General features: G+C 48.3%; 1 protein-coding gene across 2 annotated transcripts; it reads left to right on the top strand.

Moving 5' to 3' along the window:
- The first annotated feature begins 1020 nt into the window (after positions 1–1020).
- On the top strand, positions 1021–13651 carry MCM2 (minichromosome maintenance complex component 2). 2 transcript variants are annotated; one of them, XM_085235858.1, is made up of 16 exons: positions 1021–1053; positions 2587–2774; positions 3314–3489; positions 3821–4084; positions 5069–5288; positions 5587–5794; positions 6278–6412; positions 6624–6815; positions 7922–8015; positions 8636–8886; positions 9135–9261; positions 9458–9570; positions 9691–9933; positions 10703–10885; positions 11851–12006; positions 12602–13651. In XM_085235858.1, exons 1-16 carry the CDS (start codon positions 1036–1038, stop codon positions 12710–12712), a joined length of 2679 nt encoding a protein of 892 aa, XP_085091984.1. In that variant the 5' UTR covers positions 1021–1035; the 3' UTR covers positions 12713–13651. The 2 variants fall into 2 exon arrangements, with proteins under 2 accessions (XP_085091984.1, XP_010716839.2); XM_010718537.4 differs by lacking the exon at positions 1021–1053 and adding an exon at positions 2060–2143.
- Positions 13652–14266: the final 615 nt, after the last annotated feature.

Below are 14266 nucleotides of genomic sequence, written 5' to 3'. Positions count from 1 at the left end.
AGTGTTTCCCATGCACAACATGGTGGAGGTCAGGCTGGCAGCTGCAGCCCCGTTCTAGGGGTGTTTTTGTTAACTTGGGGATGTCGCTGTGTTTGGGACACATGGGCAGCCCCAGAGCTGCTGCTGGCTGTGGGGTGGGCCAGCATTCAGGCAGTGCCTCAGGTCTGCTGCCACTGCTTGTAAACGGGACATCCACCCTATATTTCTTGGTCCAATTGTCCACAGAAATAGCCCGCTGGTCTCTTCCTGGTATTTGACATACAGCCTCCTTGCGCTCACCCATTAGGCTTTGGTATCCCCAAGGGATGGTAAAACCAACATAAATCACAGAGTGACAAGCTATTTGTGCTTTCTTCTTGGATACTTTGCATCCTGCAGAGTTTCGAAAATTCAGGAGACTTGTTGTCACTTGTGTTATTTCCTTGTCTCAGCACCTGTAAGGAGTTCATCTGCACCCTGGCGCAGTGTAGCTTCCAGCTGTTTGTGCTGCCATCCCTCCAGTTCCTTAGCAAGCTGATTCCCAAATGTGATGGGGCTATTTTTAAAGCCCTGGGAGAGCACAGTCCAACACCACTGTGTTTACCTTCCAGTTTTGGGTTTTTTGCCCTCCAATACAAAGGAGGGTATGTGGGTTTTCCATAAGGGGATGTACTTCCATCACAATTGGACTTACAGCCCTTTGATCCTGAACCAACTGACATTTTGTGGAGTGAGGCTTTCTGGCTGGCAGAAGTGCAGTACTGCACTGTGAACAGCATTCTTATAATAGTCTGTGAGTCACAACCTTCCAATCAGAGGCTGAGTTCCTCTCCTACCTTCCATTTTTAGGAGGTACTGGTTTTGTCTTGTGGGCTTAGCTTCTGGCTTTAGGGATATCCATACCGTTTCAGCTGCTTTGGATCATTCTGGGATTTCAGTAGCCTCCCCCAGTGGATTTACTTTATAGGGGTCTATGATTTTATTTTATTAGCAGTTATTTGCACATTAAATTAGTTCAGTAAGTCTCTTGCAACTCAAGGTATCGGATATTGAAGGATGTACAAGAAATCCCAGGTAAGCACCTGGTTTGCCATTGTCTTCTCAGCTGCCTTTATCCAAACAGAAAATAAGGCTGCATGTTTTTGGCTGTTGAGAAGCCTGCGTTTAGCCAGCGTATCAAAACACACTTCTTTGCTGCAGCAGAAGTTCGCCCTGCGCCCCTTGCTCCGGTTTCAGCCCAGGTATGGCTAACATCACACCAATGTTGGCTTGTCGGTGGGCAATGAGTGCACACCTGGGGCAGGGCTGCTCTGTGGGAAGAGAGGGTGAATGCATCAGCCAGTACATCTAGTTATTCACCGTGTCTGTGCTGCTTTTCTGGTCACAGGTTTGTAGCAATACGTGATACTGAAAGATGTATGCATAGTGCACCTTTCCATAGTTGCCACAGTGACTGAAATAGATACATACTTCTGTGCCCACTGTTACAAAGGCTGCTCCAAGGGTGTTTCCTCCTGTATGATGATACCCGCCCATGGCATCAGAGGGGGATGTTGGTGGGACGGCAGTAGAGGTTGAACCTTTCTGCCAACAGTGAGCACAGTGAGGCACTGGGTCGTGCAGTTCAGCAGTGGTGACGGTGACAGTGGGCTTCTCCTGCTGCTGCAGGATTTTATGACTGTGGCGTGCAGACTGTTGACCACTGCAGATGAAAACGCGCAGCTAATTGTTGTAACTACATTGAAAAATAGCGTTTTGAAGCGGAGAATTGGATCTATTAAACAGTGTCATTGCGCTCTCTGTATCTGTAGTAGTTTGGAAGGAACAGCTGAGCCTCTGTGGGTCCCGACCTGCACCCTTCCTGTCAATGGGCCTAGCAGAAGGAACCCTGTCCTCGCACGACAGCCGCCTCAATTTACTGATAGGTTTAGCAGCTCTCCGAGAAGCTGAGCGCTCAGCTCAGGCCGCTCTCGCCCAATCTCGCCATACTGCTCCCGGCCAAGCGCGGGTTTGGTCGAGCAGGAGGAAATTTGGTCATGCATATTCACGAGGTGGGCGGGGCACGTGGCAGATATATTCATTATTCATGAGGTTTCGCGCGCTTTTGCCGACCACGTGGTGTATTTTCGCGCGGAATCCGGCGGGGTAGGAAGCAGTGATGGCGGTGAGCGGCTGGAACGGGGCTTGGGGAGGAAGGACGGGCGGGCTCGGGACGCAAACCTCGATTCCTCCCTGTCCTAGGAGGCATCTTGTTTGTTGCTTGTTGTGTTTTTTTTTTTTGTTTTTTTTTTTTTTTCCGGGGGGCGCGGGGGTCCCCGGTTGTCTTGAGAAGTCTCCCGGAGGCCCTGTATCGGAGAAGAGAGCGTTGGGGCGGATCAGAGACCTTCTCCTTTGCTCCGGGCTCAGAGAACCTGGTTTTCGGGTCTTTCCGTTGCAGTTTGTAGGGAACATTCATGATTTTAATTTTTCCCCTTTCGGGAAGCAGGACTCATCGCTGAGCAGCATTCCCCTTCGGCCCTCCGGAAGCACCGAGCTCCCTTGGCCCGGCAGCGGGGAGGAGGCAGCCCCGCTCCCCCGCCGCCCTCACCCGCTCTCCCCTCCTTGCAGGACTCCTCCGAGTCGCAGGCGGCGGTCACCAGCCCCGTGCGCAGCTCCCGCCGCGGTGATGCCTTCACGTCCAGCCCCGGCCGGGACCTGCCCCCCTTCGAGGATGAGTCCGAAGGGCTCCTGGGCACCGAGGGGCTCCCCGAAGAGGAGGAAGAAGGAGAAGAGCTCATCGGAGAGGGGATGGAGAGGTAAGGAGGCCGTTGAGAGCTGGCATCTGGGGAGTTGCGTTTGTGGATGGGGTTTTGTTATTGGAGCTCTCAGTGTGGACCAGCAGTGGGTGCTAGTAGCTGAACGAAGGGTCTGAAGAGCTGCTGAACGGTAAAGAAAGAAGTGTCAAGGCATGATGGTGTAAAGTTCTGGGAGCACAGAACACGTTGCAAACCAGGAGCAAAATGCTATTGTGATCTAGGGAGGATAAAGCTGGGTCTTGAGGTGTGGGATGCACACTGAGCCCAGCTCCTTGTTCTTACAACCATAAACGTTAATGCTTTGTTACTCAGCCAGACCGCTGGTCAACCAGCCAGTGAACTGTACAATACAGAAACTTGAGTGCTGGCGTTTGTAATCCTGGTGCTGGAGCCTTTCGTACTGCAGGGCATCTCCTCTTGCTCCTTCCTGTCCAGTGGGCTCCGTCTCATGCAGATCATCTGTCCTGACTCACTGATAGCCAAGGGAAGCTTGATAAATGCCTTCTGGAGTTTGTTTCAATGCTGTGTGTGTGCCCTAGGGACTACCGACCCATTCCAGAGCTGGATGTCTATGAGGCAGAGGGCCTGGCCTTGGATGATGAAGATGTGGAGGAGCTGACTGCCAGCCAGCGGGAAGCTGCAGAAAGAGTAATGAGGCAGCGGGACCGTGAGCTGGAGCAGGGCATGGGCCGCATGAGGAGGGGGCTGCTCTATGGTAGGTGGAGATGACAGAGGCTTCTGTGGGCTGGGTGGGAGGGCCTTTAATGCACATAGAAGTATGTTGTTTGGATTTGCTTCTTTGGTATGTTAATGGACATGTTTGAGTGCTGTTGAATACAAATCTTCCCCTTTAAAGACTTCAACTACCATGGAAGGTGCAGGAACTAGGCTGGAGCTGAACAGGAGTTTGGCTGGGCCTGGGGTGGTTTTTGGTTTGTAAGTGCCAGCCTCTTTGCTTCCTCAGCCAGTTGCAGTTCATCCATGACCATTCCAAGGAAGGGGTATAGGAAGCTCAACTCTGACCAATTTGTCTTCCCAACCCATAGACAGTGACGATGAAGATGAAGACCGTCCTTCGCGGAAGAGGCGGCTGGCAGAACGGGCAGCTGATGGCATAGAGGAGGAAGATGAAGACATGATCGAGAGCATTGAGAATCTGGAAGACATGAAAGGGCATTCAGTGAGGGAGTGGGTTTCCATGGCAGCTCCCCGGCTTGAGATCTACCACCGCTTCAAGAACTTCTTGAAGACCCATGTGGATGACCATGGGCACAACGTCTTCAAGGAGAGGATCAGCGACATGTGCAAAGGTACAGCTGGGTGAGAACCCTCTTTACGTGGACTGTGGTACTTTGCACTGATTCAGCCAACAGGTGGATTTTTTTCTGCCTGTCCAGACACAAAGTCAGCACTTCAAGAAACTGATGCTAGCAGAGATAAATGAACAATGGAAACATCATGACTGCCTTCTTTGATTCTGTCTGACTAATTAGAAGGCCCCTCGTGTCTGCTACTCATTAATATTCATATCTTAGAAATGCTGGCAGAAAGTAGCAGCAGACAGTGGGCTGTGTGCTTGTGATCTGAAAGAGACAACAATTACTTGCTGTCTGTGACAGTTACTTTCTCACACTGAAAACTGGGTTGTCCAGTGAGGGGCCACAAATAGACCCTGTGACTTTGAAGATCATGTCTGTGTTGCAGCACTGTTTGACTACTCACTGACAGAAGTAATCATTGACAGAAACTGTCAATGAAAATTTTTAAAAGCTGGAATTGTCACATTTAGGAACGACTTTTGTAACTGCAGTTGTTCATATTTCTTATGCTGAATCAGAAGATTGAGTACTGGATCATGGTTGGTGTTACGCAGTTAGAAAATAAAAGCATTTGTCTTCCTCCTTCTCAGGAGCAGCAGAGGCAGAATATTTTTGCCAGCCATTCAGTGCTGGCTATTAGCTCTGCTATTAACTTCTGTTTCCTGGAGTCTGTGTGAGAGTTGTTTGTTGGGCTGAGGCTTTTAAGTCTCAGGAACACTGAGCCTGAGAAATACCAACAGAACTGGAGAGAAATAATCAGAATGAGTACTGATGAAAAAAATTGTTAGAAAAATAACTTTAATAGACTTTTCCAGCCATTTTCAAATTGGTGACCTCCACATTTCTCAGGAGAGATGCAGACGCCTACAAGCTGCAGCTTGCAGGAAACAGGCTTGTGTTTTCTGGATATCTTTTAAAGGCTGCTTGAGAAGTGAGCAGGTTGAAAACGAAATGCTCCCCTTCTTTTTTCTTTAGAGAACAGAGAGAGTCTAGTGGTGAACTACGAGGATCTGGCTGCCCAGGAACATGTCCTTGCCTACTTTCTACCTGAGGCCCCAGCAGAAATGCTGAAGATCTTTGATGAAGCAGCCAAGGAAGTGGTGTTGGCCATGTACCCCAAGTACGATCGTATTGCTCAAGAGATCCATGTTCGCATCTCCCACCTCCCTCTGGTGGAAGAGTTGCGGTCGCTCAGGTAGGCAGCAGAACTACCAGCAGTGGCTGTAGGACCTACAGCAGGCTTCGGGGTGCTAAGGAGAACTAGTCTGTAAGCTGCAGTCCAGATAAACCTAACAGAACTGCTAAGCTTATAACAGAAAGAGTCTGATTAAGGATGAACTTTCAATGTTCCCTAAGGGAAAACACAAACCTTGATCTTCCTACCAGTAACTGTTTTCTAAAAGGCCTATGGTAAATGTGCCTTCAAGCAGAAATGTCTGCAGGGTGTTGTTCTTTCTGTGCCCTGCAGACATCCAGTATCTCTCTTTCTTCAGGCAACTACACTTGAACCAGTTGATCCGGACCAGCGGAGTGGTGACGAGTTGCACAGGGGTCCTGCCTCAGCTGAGCATGGTCAAGTATAACTGCACCAAGTGCAGATTCATCTTGGGACCCTTTTTCCAATCCCAGAACCAGGAGGTGAAACCCGGTTCCTGCCCAGAGTGTCAATCTCTTGGTCCCTTTGAAATCAACATGGAAGAGGTAAGAGATGTGGGTGTTTGGGAACTGCTTAATTGCACAAATGTAGCAGGCTGCTGGTCCTGCTCAGGCTGGACAAAAGCTGTCCAGCTGTCCTTCTTTCCAAGTTAGGTCAGTATTTCCAGATCTACCAACTAAAGAAATTAGAAGACTGTAGCAAAATCCCTGATGTGGAGCATCTGGCTTTTATTCTTTCTTTGATATTTTTAACTGTTGTGAGTGGAGTGTCTTTTTCCCAGGAACTGATCCAGGTTGGACAAACACCACAGAAACTGAAACTCAGTGATCAGATATGGGGAAAAAAATTTGTTGTCATTGCTGTCTGTCACAGTCTGGAATTGCTCCTATCAACCTCCATCCTCCTATAGTTTTCTAGCTAAAATAGAGTAAATCTTTAAATAGACTTTTTCCAGTAAGGTGCCTTTTAAGAGTGATAGTGCCAATGCCATCTAGAAGTGCTGGTTAACTTTTATTTTCCTGCTGCAGACAGTCTATCAGAACTATCAGCGCATCAAAATCCAGGAGAGCCCTGGGAAGGTAGCTGCTGGCAGGCTGCCCCGCTCCAAGGATGCCATTCTCCTTGCTGATCTGGTTGACAGCTGCAAGCCAGGGGATGAGATTGTAAGTACAGTACATGGAGTGAGCACAGAGCACTTGTAAACTCTGTGACAATAACATCAAGGGGGACATCAGTAATTGTATCAGAGGAGAAGGAAGGAAGGTTGTCTTCACATGCATTTGGGCAACTGCTTTCAAGACTGATATCTTAAAATGGAAAGAGGGGGCTGTTTGAGACTGTGCGTGCACTGACAGACCATCTCCTGCTTCTCAGGAGCTCACAGGGATCTATCACAACAACTATGATGGCTCCTTGAACACTGCCAACGGGTTCCCAGTGTTTGCGACCGTGATCCTGGCCAACCACATTGCCAAGAAGGACAACAAGCTGGCTGTTGGGGAGCTGACTGATGAGGATGTGAAAATGCTTGTGGCTCTGTCCAAGGATGAGCAAATTGGGGAGAAGGTGGGTCTGTCACTAATACACCCTTCTTTTCCTGCTGAGAGCCAGACATCTGGCAGTTGGATCAGAAAGTGATGTGAGATGTCAGCTAGCTAAACACTGGGTGGAGGGACTTTCAGAAATCTCAGTTCCCTGGGTGCTCTTCTGGTCATTTCTCAGCTGTTGATTAACATGAGTTACGAGAGAGATGCAAATATGACACTTTCCTTGCCCTTCTGGAGATCAAATTTTCTGTTTCTCCCCTTCTTTCTCTGAGACTCCACATAGCCACAGGGCTGGAAGACAGGTGAGAGGCGCTTAGACACAACTTAGATTTGATCTTTAGTTTCTCTTGCTATATCCTGAAAGCAAACTGTGAGGAGGTATTCTGAGGGGCCAGTGCTTGTAGAACTTGATCCTCTTGAGATATTATTACCTAGCTAAACTGTGCTGGAGGTTGTCTTAGCTTTGTCTGTCTCCACATGCTGAGACCTGAGTACAGTACTTTAAAGGAGGCTTCTGGACTGGTACATGTTCAACCTCACTTGAGTTGAGTTTAAGCTCTCCAGTGTTGATACTTCACTCTGTTGCCTTGGTTGCACAGTTTTTAATATTGAATGTGTTGTTTCTGGTGGGTAGAGTAGCTCCATTTAAGTCAGAACTGTTTTAAAATCGGTAGTCTCCCGCGTCAGGCTATTTTCAGCATACCCATGAGAAAATAAGCCTATTGTTCATCATATTTGACCATGATTCATGTGTAACACAGCCCATCCAGTGACTATCATGTGCAGTGAGTAGGACTCAAACTGAATCAAGATCTCCAGCTTTGCAGTAGGTGATAACGGCCACTGTGGTGTGCAGCTGGAATCTGGAGGCAGTGGCTGCTGCTTCCAGCACCAAACTATACAGTCTCCTGTGATCCAATGGCATTTATTTTTTTTAACAACTTTATGTGACTCTGGGTTGATAGTTACTTTTGAAAAATCCTCCTCAGCAGAGACAATACGACTCCTTTAAAGACAGCTCTATAGTATTGGCAACCATAGATAAATCCAAGCTGGTTTTCATGCCCCTTTCTGCCCAGACTGGGAAATGTTACTCCCTAAATAACTCTCTACTTTTCCTTTCAGATTTTTGCTAGCATTGCCCCATCTATTTATGGACATGAAGATATCAAGAGGGGTTTGGCTTTAGCCTTATTTGGTGGAGAGCCCAAAAACCCAGGTGAGTAGTGTGTTGTGCAGGGCTGATTCAATGGATCTGGGTTTGTTGGTGCTGTTGCAATGAGTGGTTAGAGTTGTGTGTGTCTTGGTGACAGACAAGTGAACAGACTGAGGAAATCTGACTGAAGTGGCTGTTCTATCACACCGAAAATTGGTGTGAGAGTAGAAATGCTAAGACTGAAAATAGCTCCTGCTGCAAGCCTAGGCATGTTTTTATCCCTCTTCCTCTAGGAAGTCATATTTGATGCCCCTTTAAAGGTTCAATCTGTTGGTGTCCTGATTTGTTATCTTAAAAGAATGCATTCGGCAGGGTTAGAAATGCTTTTTTTACACTCAATTTAAAAAGCTGCAGTTGCAGTGGAAAGGAAGAAGCTCTGCTTTATTCTCAGTTCTTATGCGCTGCTGTATTTGATCCTTCAGTACTCTTGGTTCTTCTCAGTGTTCTAAACCGTAACCAAATGTAACAGTGGCTATATCTCATCTTTCCCTCAATTTTCTTGTAAAGTGGTTTCTCTGCATACTCTGCCTTCCCTTCAGCTTTGTGGTGTTCAGGGTAGGGTTGCTATCAAGCGGTGCACAGAGGACTCAGTTGCCTGTGTGTCTCTCCCATTACTGTTGTAGGTGGCAAACACAAAGTCCGTGGGGACATCAACGTGCTTCTGTGCGGAGATCCTGGTACTGCAAAGTCACAGTTTCTTAAGTACATAGAGAAGGTGTCCAGCAGGGCCATCTTCACCACCGGCCAGGGTGCTTCTGCTGTGGGTCTCACAGCTTATGTTCAGAGGCACCCGGTCAGCAAAGAGTGGACTTTGGAAGCAGGAGCCCTCGTGCTGGCTGACAGAGGTGTCTGCCTGATTGATGAATTTGACAAGGTGAGTTCCAGCTGCATCTCTTTAGGAAGGCTGAGCTGTGGAGGGGCTGGCCATAATGTCTATGATGAGGATATGAGATAAGTTGGGGTGCCATCTGCCAGCAGACTGGGCTTCCTGCAGTTTGTTTAGGCCGTTGCTGGTCTGCACAGTACAGTTTGCTATCTCTTTGGAGCATCCCATGCAAGCTAACTCCCCTTGGTGCACTGGGCAACATTGACTTGAAGTGAATCATCTTTGCTTTCTTGTAGATGAACGACCAGGACAGGACCAGCATACATGAAGCCATGGAACAGCAAAGTATTTCCATCTCCAAAGCAGGCATTGTCACCTCCTTACAGGCTCGCTGCACTGTTATTGCTGCTGCTAATCCCATAGGTAAGTGCTGAGAGCCACAGGAATACTCATGTCTCCAGCATCAGTCCTGTTGTCTCAAGAACTATGGCGCAGCTTCCCTTCTCTCCAGTCTGGAACACAAATCAAGCGAGCAGTAAAGTCTCTCTGTGAAGGAGATTGATGTTCACCTCAAAGCTTCAGCCCTGAATCCTGATGTTGAGGTCTGTCTGTGCTCCAGGTGGCCGATACGATCCATCACTGACTTTCTCGGAGAATGTAGACCTGACAGAGCCCATTATCTCTCGATTCGATATCCTGTGTGTGGTGAGAGACACAGTGGACCCCGTGCAGGTAAAATCATGCTGTCACTGTGTCTGCACTGGGCTGTTAGGATGCTCAGCTGCAGCTGCTTACAGAGTTCTGCCGTCTACTGGGTGTCTTCGGTTCTGTTATTACACTGCTCTCTTGTAGGACGAAATGCTTGCCCGGTTTGTTGTTGGCAGCCATGTCAAGCACCACCCGGGTAGTAAGGAAGCAGTGAATGGAGATGCCAGTGAGGTTATTCTTCCCAATACGTACGGGGTGGAACCCATTCCTCAGGAGGTTCTGAGGAAATACATCGTCTATGCCAAAGAGAAGGTCCACCCCAAACTCAACCAGATGGACCAGGACAAGGTGGCCCGGATGTACAGTGACCTCAGGAAAGAGTCTATGGTGAGAATACTGAGGAAAGAGGGGGAGGAAGCGTGTATCCAGACTGCAAATCAGCCTGCGACTGCTCCAGCACAGGTTGACACATTCTAGCTATTTGTGTCACAAGAGTCTGTGCTGCTTTTTTTTGTGAGAGACAGGCAGATTCTACAGTATCTAGCTGAACAGATGATTCTTCACTTAGATGCACGGTCTTGCTTGTAGATAATACATAGTGTGATGGACTGGACATAGATACTACGGTCTGCCAGAGCAGAGTCTTTTTGTTGTCTTTTTGCCCAGTCTGGCAGGCCCACAGGAGATGTTTGCATTCACCCATGTGCTCTTGCTATGTTACAAGGAGCTGTTCTCTGTAGAAATATCCTCTTTTATCTGGGATTTCTCAGGCTGGTTTCATCCTCTCCAATCATGTTTGGAATCTTTTTGAGATCAGACTTTGTGAGTTTGGGAAATGTTTTTCCTCTAACATTTTTGTTTCTTCATGTAATGCTTGCTGAAGGTAACTGAGGATTGCTGTTTCTGGAAAGGCATAAATGCTGTCAAAGAGGGACCCCATGTAGCATTCCCTCGTATTTTACCAAATTAAAATGTTAAGTATTGGAGTCTGTACCACACTGTGCAGGATATGCCAGCAGATGGCAGAGCCTACTTAGCTTTACACCGTCCTCGGGTCCAAGTGCCATCTCCTGCAGTGCAGAGCAGGTCCTGACACAGAAACCATCCCGTGTCTTCTATCGTTCACTAAGGAGTTTCTCTTCCTCTCCCTCCCTAGGCAACTGGCAGCATCCCCATCACAGTGCGGCACATTGAGTCCATGATCCGGATGGCTGAGGCTCATGCCCGTATGCACTTAAGAGATTATGTGGTGGAGGATGATGTCAACATGGCCATCCGGGTGATGCTGGAGAGTTTCATTGACACGCAGAAGTTCAGTGTCATGCGGAGCATGCGCAAGGTGGGTACCAGCTGAGCTGAGAGCTGCTCTCTCCTGACCCTTTGGGTTGGGCTGCAGCCCTCTTGTTTGCCCTGGCTGTCAGAAGAGGATCCTGCAGGCTCTGTGGTCTGTCCTGCACAAACAGGTGTCATGCCTGTGCAAATGGAGAACTGTGAGTCTGAAGGCACTGATGCATAACTGCCTCTTGCAAGTCTGTAGTGGGGCATGTAAGGGCTCTCTTAGCAGTTATGTTCTGTCAGGGCTGAGATAACAGTGAGAACAGATGTGTCCCAAGCCTCTGTGTCCAGAACACTGCTGTGTTTCTCTTATTTTGCCACCTTTCCTCCTGTTTTGGCCCAGTGCTTCCACTACTGCCACAGCCAGTGGCAGTCTTTCTGCAGTTTTTCTAGAACTTCTCAGAGGATGGATAATCCCAGTGCAGCTCACACCATAGTTCAGTGAGAGGCTGCCCTTTGAGCAGTAGGACCTGGCTCTGAACAGCTCTTGGCCAGCCACAGCCTGGCATCTATCCACAGAGTGCCTGCCCTCAGTCTGGGTGACTCGTGGCCTCTCTCTTTTGCTGAAAATTGCCAGCCAGGCATGAGAGTCTGCAGGATACAAGGCAGTCTGGACTAAGGGATAATGCCCTACCCTTCCTCAAGGGCAGCAAACCTCCACAATGGTACCCTATTAGCCCTTGGGAGGCTTCAGGGCTGCTGCTGAGGTCTCTCCAGAGATTTTGTATGGGTGTCAGCAGCTGGCAGAAGTGTCTTGGATAATACAGGGTTGTGTTGTTACTCCATGTGCAGGTGGCAGCTTGGCAAGGCTGAAATCCCATAGGAGACACTATGAGTGCAGGTGACAGTGGTGTCATTTGGTTCCCCTTGTGCTCTGTGGGAGAAGGGTTGGTTGGTTTCAGGCACAGGAGACCCGCAGTGTGGCACTGGGTTCCTGACCCTCTTGGTTTGTCTCATTCTCCTTCCCAGACATTCTCCCGCTACCTTTCCTTCAAGCGAGACAACAATGAGCTGCTGCTGTTCATCCTGAAGCAGCTGGTTGCAGAGCAGGTGATGTACCAGAGAAACCGCTATGGGGCCCAGCAAGACACCATAGAAGTCCTGGAGAAGGATCTGGTGGATAAGGTATGAGCTTATCCTAATAAGCCTTCTGTAGGGTTGGTTCCTGCTTTGTGTTAGCAGCCTCAAACTGAGGTGTTCTCGTGGCAGATATCTTCCCAAGTCAGTGTACCAGGAAAACCTGGTGTTGCTCAATTCAACCCAGAACCAGGACTGTTTCATTTGCCCCTACTCCTGTCTTGCCTGGGAGTACCATATTCTTCCTTCTCAGTCCTTGTGCACTCCCATAGAGCTTTGAGGTTGAAGTGGTAAATCCTGACCACGTGTTGTCAAAGATCCTACAAAACTGCTTCTCGTGGATGAGGATTGGGAGCTCTGGGATAATAGCTAGGTTTAATGAGTATGCTTTTCCTCTAGTGGAAGTAAAAGGACGAGCTGAGAGCGGGCAGATGCTGAGCCAGCATCCTCTCTTCACTCAGCTGAGCTCTGCCAATGCTCTATTCTCCTGACCTGCAATCTCCCCTGGTACTGCAGTTCTGGTTCCTGCTGAGCAGAGATTGCTGACTGACAAATTTTGCGTGCCCTCTACTGTGGAAAACCACATGGTGCTCATTTTTCTGAATAAGCATTTACCTCTTCTCCTGCTCTGTTCTCTTCCCAGGCCCGGCAGATCAACATCCACAACCTCTCTGCCTTCTATGACAGCGAGGTGTTCAAGATTAACAGGTTCAGCCGTGATGTGAAGCGGAAGCTGATCGTCCAGCAGTTTTGAGGCTGGCAGCAGAGCCCACCATGTGTGAGATGAACCCTTTGTGCTTCTGTCCACCTGGCTGCACTACAGAGTTCACTATCCAGAGGGACTAAGCTACATGTTCTCTTGCTTGCTTTGTGCCTTATGGATTAAGGAACTGCTGAGCTGCTGAAGATGTTGTAAATAGAACAGAGTTAAGTAGTTAAATGCCCAGCCAATTCTGTTTAGCAGTTTTGTTTGCTGTTCTGTTTTGTAGCTGAGCCCAACAGGGAGAGAATTGCTGGCCACATAGATAGTATATTTGCTGTTTATTTATCCCTAGTTGTTAAGAACTCATCTGCAGGAGGGGTGAGTGGGAGCATTTGAAAGGCATTTGTCTGCCTTATCCATGCCCTTTGGATTGCAAGCACCTTCAGGGATTCTTTTTTCCTATCTCTGGTGACTCTCCAGCCTGCTGGGTGATAATTGAAACTGCTTTCAACTCTCTGTGAACAAGCCAGCTGCTCAGCTCCAGGCCTTTGCACCTGACACTTGACATTTCCCCAGGTGCCCACATGGGCTGACCTGCTTGGTTTCTGCAAGTGAAAGGGAAGGGGCAGAAGATGATGAGAAATGAAATAAAACTTAACCAGTTCTAATATTAGGGGTGTCCTGAATAGGCAGTGGAAGTGTCTTCAAAACATGCAGGGGCAGTGTCCAGGAGCCTCAGGGAAGGGGCCTACCCTGACTGGGTGGATGATAGCTGTGCACAGTTGTCAGCTCATGTGAATTTACAGCTTTATCCAAGTGCTGGCACCTGAACTGAACAACACCTCGTATCCTTTTACTGAGATTGCTGCTTTGAAGAGTAGCAATAGAGAGAAGCCCTGAGCTGGAGATGTTAAGGGAGGGCAAGTTGGGCTGATAATTCAAATGCAGTTTTCTTACTGTGTGCATTTTAATACAGTTTGTTTTCCAATACTTTTGTATTTCCTTCACTTTTTTTTATTTTAAAATTCCTGCAGTTATGGTGGGGAGGAAGAGTATAGCTGAACAACCTGAAACTGCACCAGCTGCTCAGTAGTTTGGTGTTTTATGGCCTGGGTACATACATCCTATGTTTGGTCTTCAAGTTAGTGGGCACTGCTTGTGCAGATAGAGGGAGATAAGTCCTGCCTGTAGTGGTTTCAGCTATTGCATGTTCTCCTTGGGGGTAGATACCAAGACATGATGGTGCACAGTACACTCACAAGTGCTGCCATTCCCACCCAGCTCCAGCTTGGAGCTTTGATCCCTATGTGGAACTCTGTCCCTTAAATGCTACTGTCACCTTGAGACTGTTCTAGAACAGCACTTATCTGCCACCTTGGCTGGCACATGGGGATACCAGTCTAGGAGAAGCTCCTCCAGAGTTTACTGAAGTGAATGTGCTTTTCTGGTTGGATGTGGGGACTGTACAGCATCTCCAACCTCCTCCTGCCTTTGCTCAGGAGAATTTGTAAACTGCCTTTTGCAATTCTGTGTTGGCCAAGCAGACATGTCCTTAGCTGCCAGCATTGTGGAGTTTTGTCATGGTGATGTGTGTGTGTGTGTGTG

This window comes from Meleagris gallopavo, chromosome 14, assembly GCF_905368555.1.
Source record: "Meleagris gallopavo chromosome 14, MGAL_WU_HG_1.1, whole genome shotgun sequence".
Classification (NCBI taxonomy): Eukaryota; Metazoa; Chordata; class Aves; order Galliformes; family Phasianidae; genus Meleagris; species Meleagris gallopavo.
This window is presented reverse-complemented; position numbering and strand designations above follow the sequence as displayed.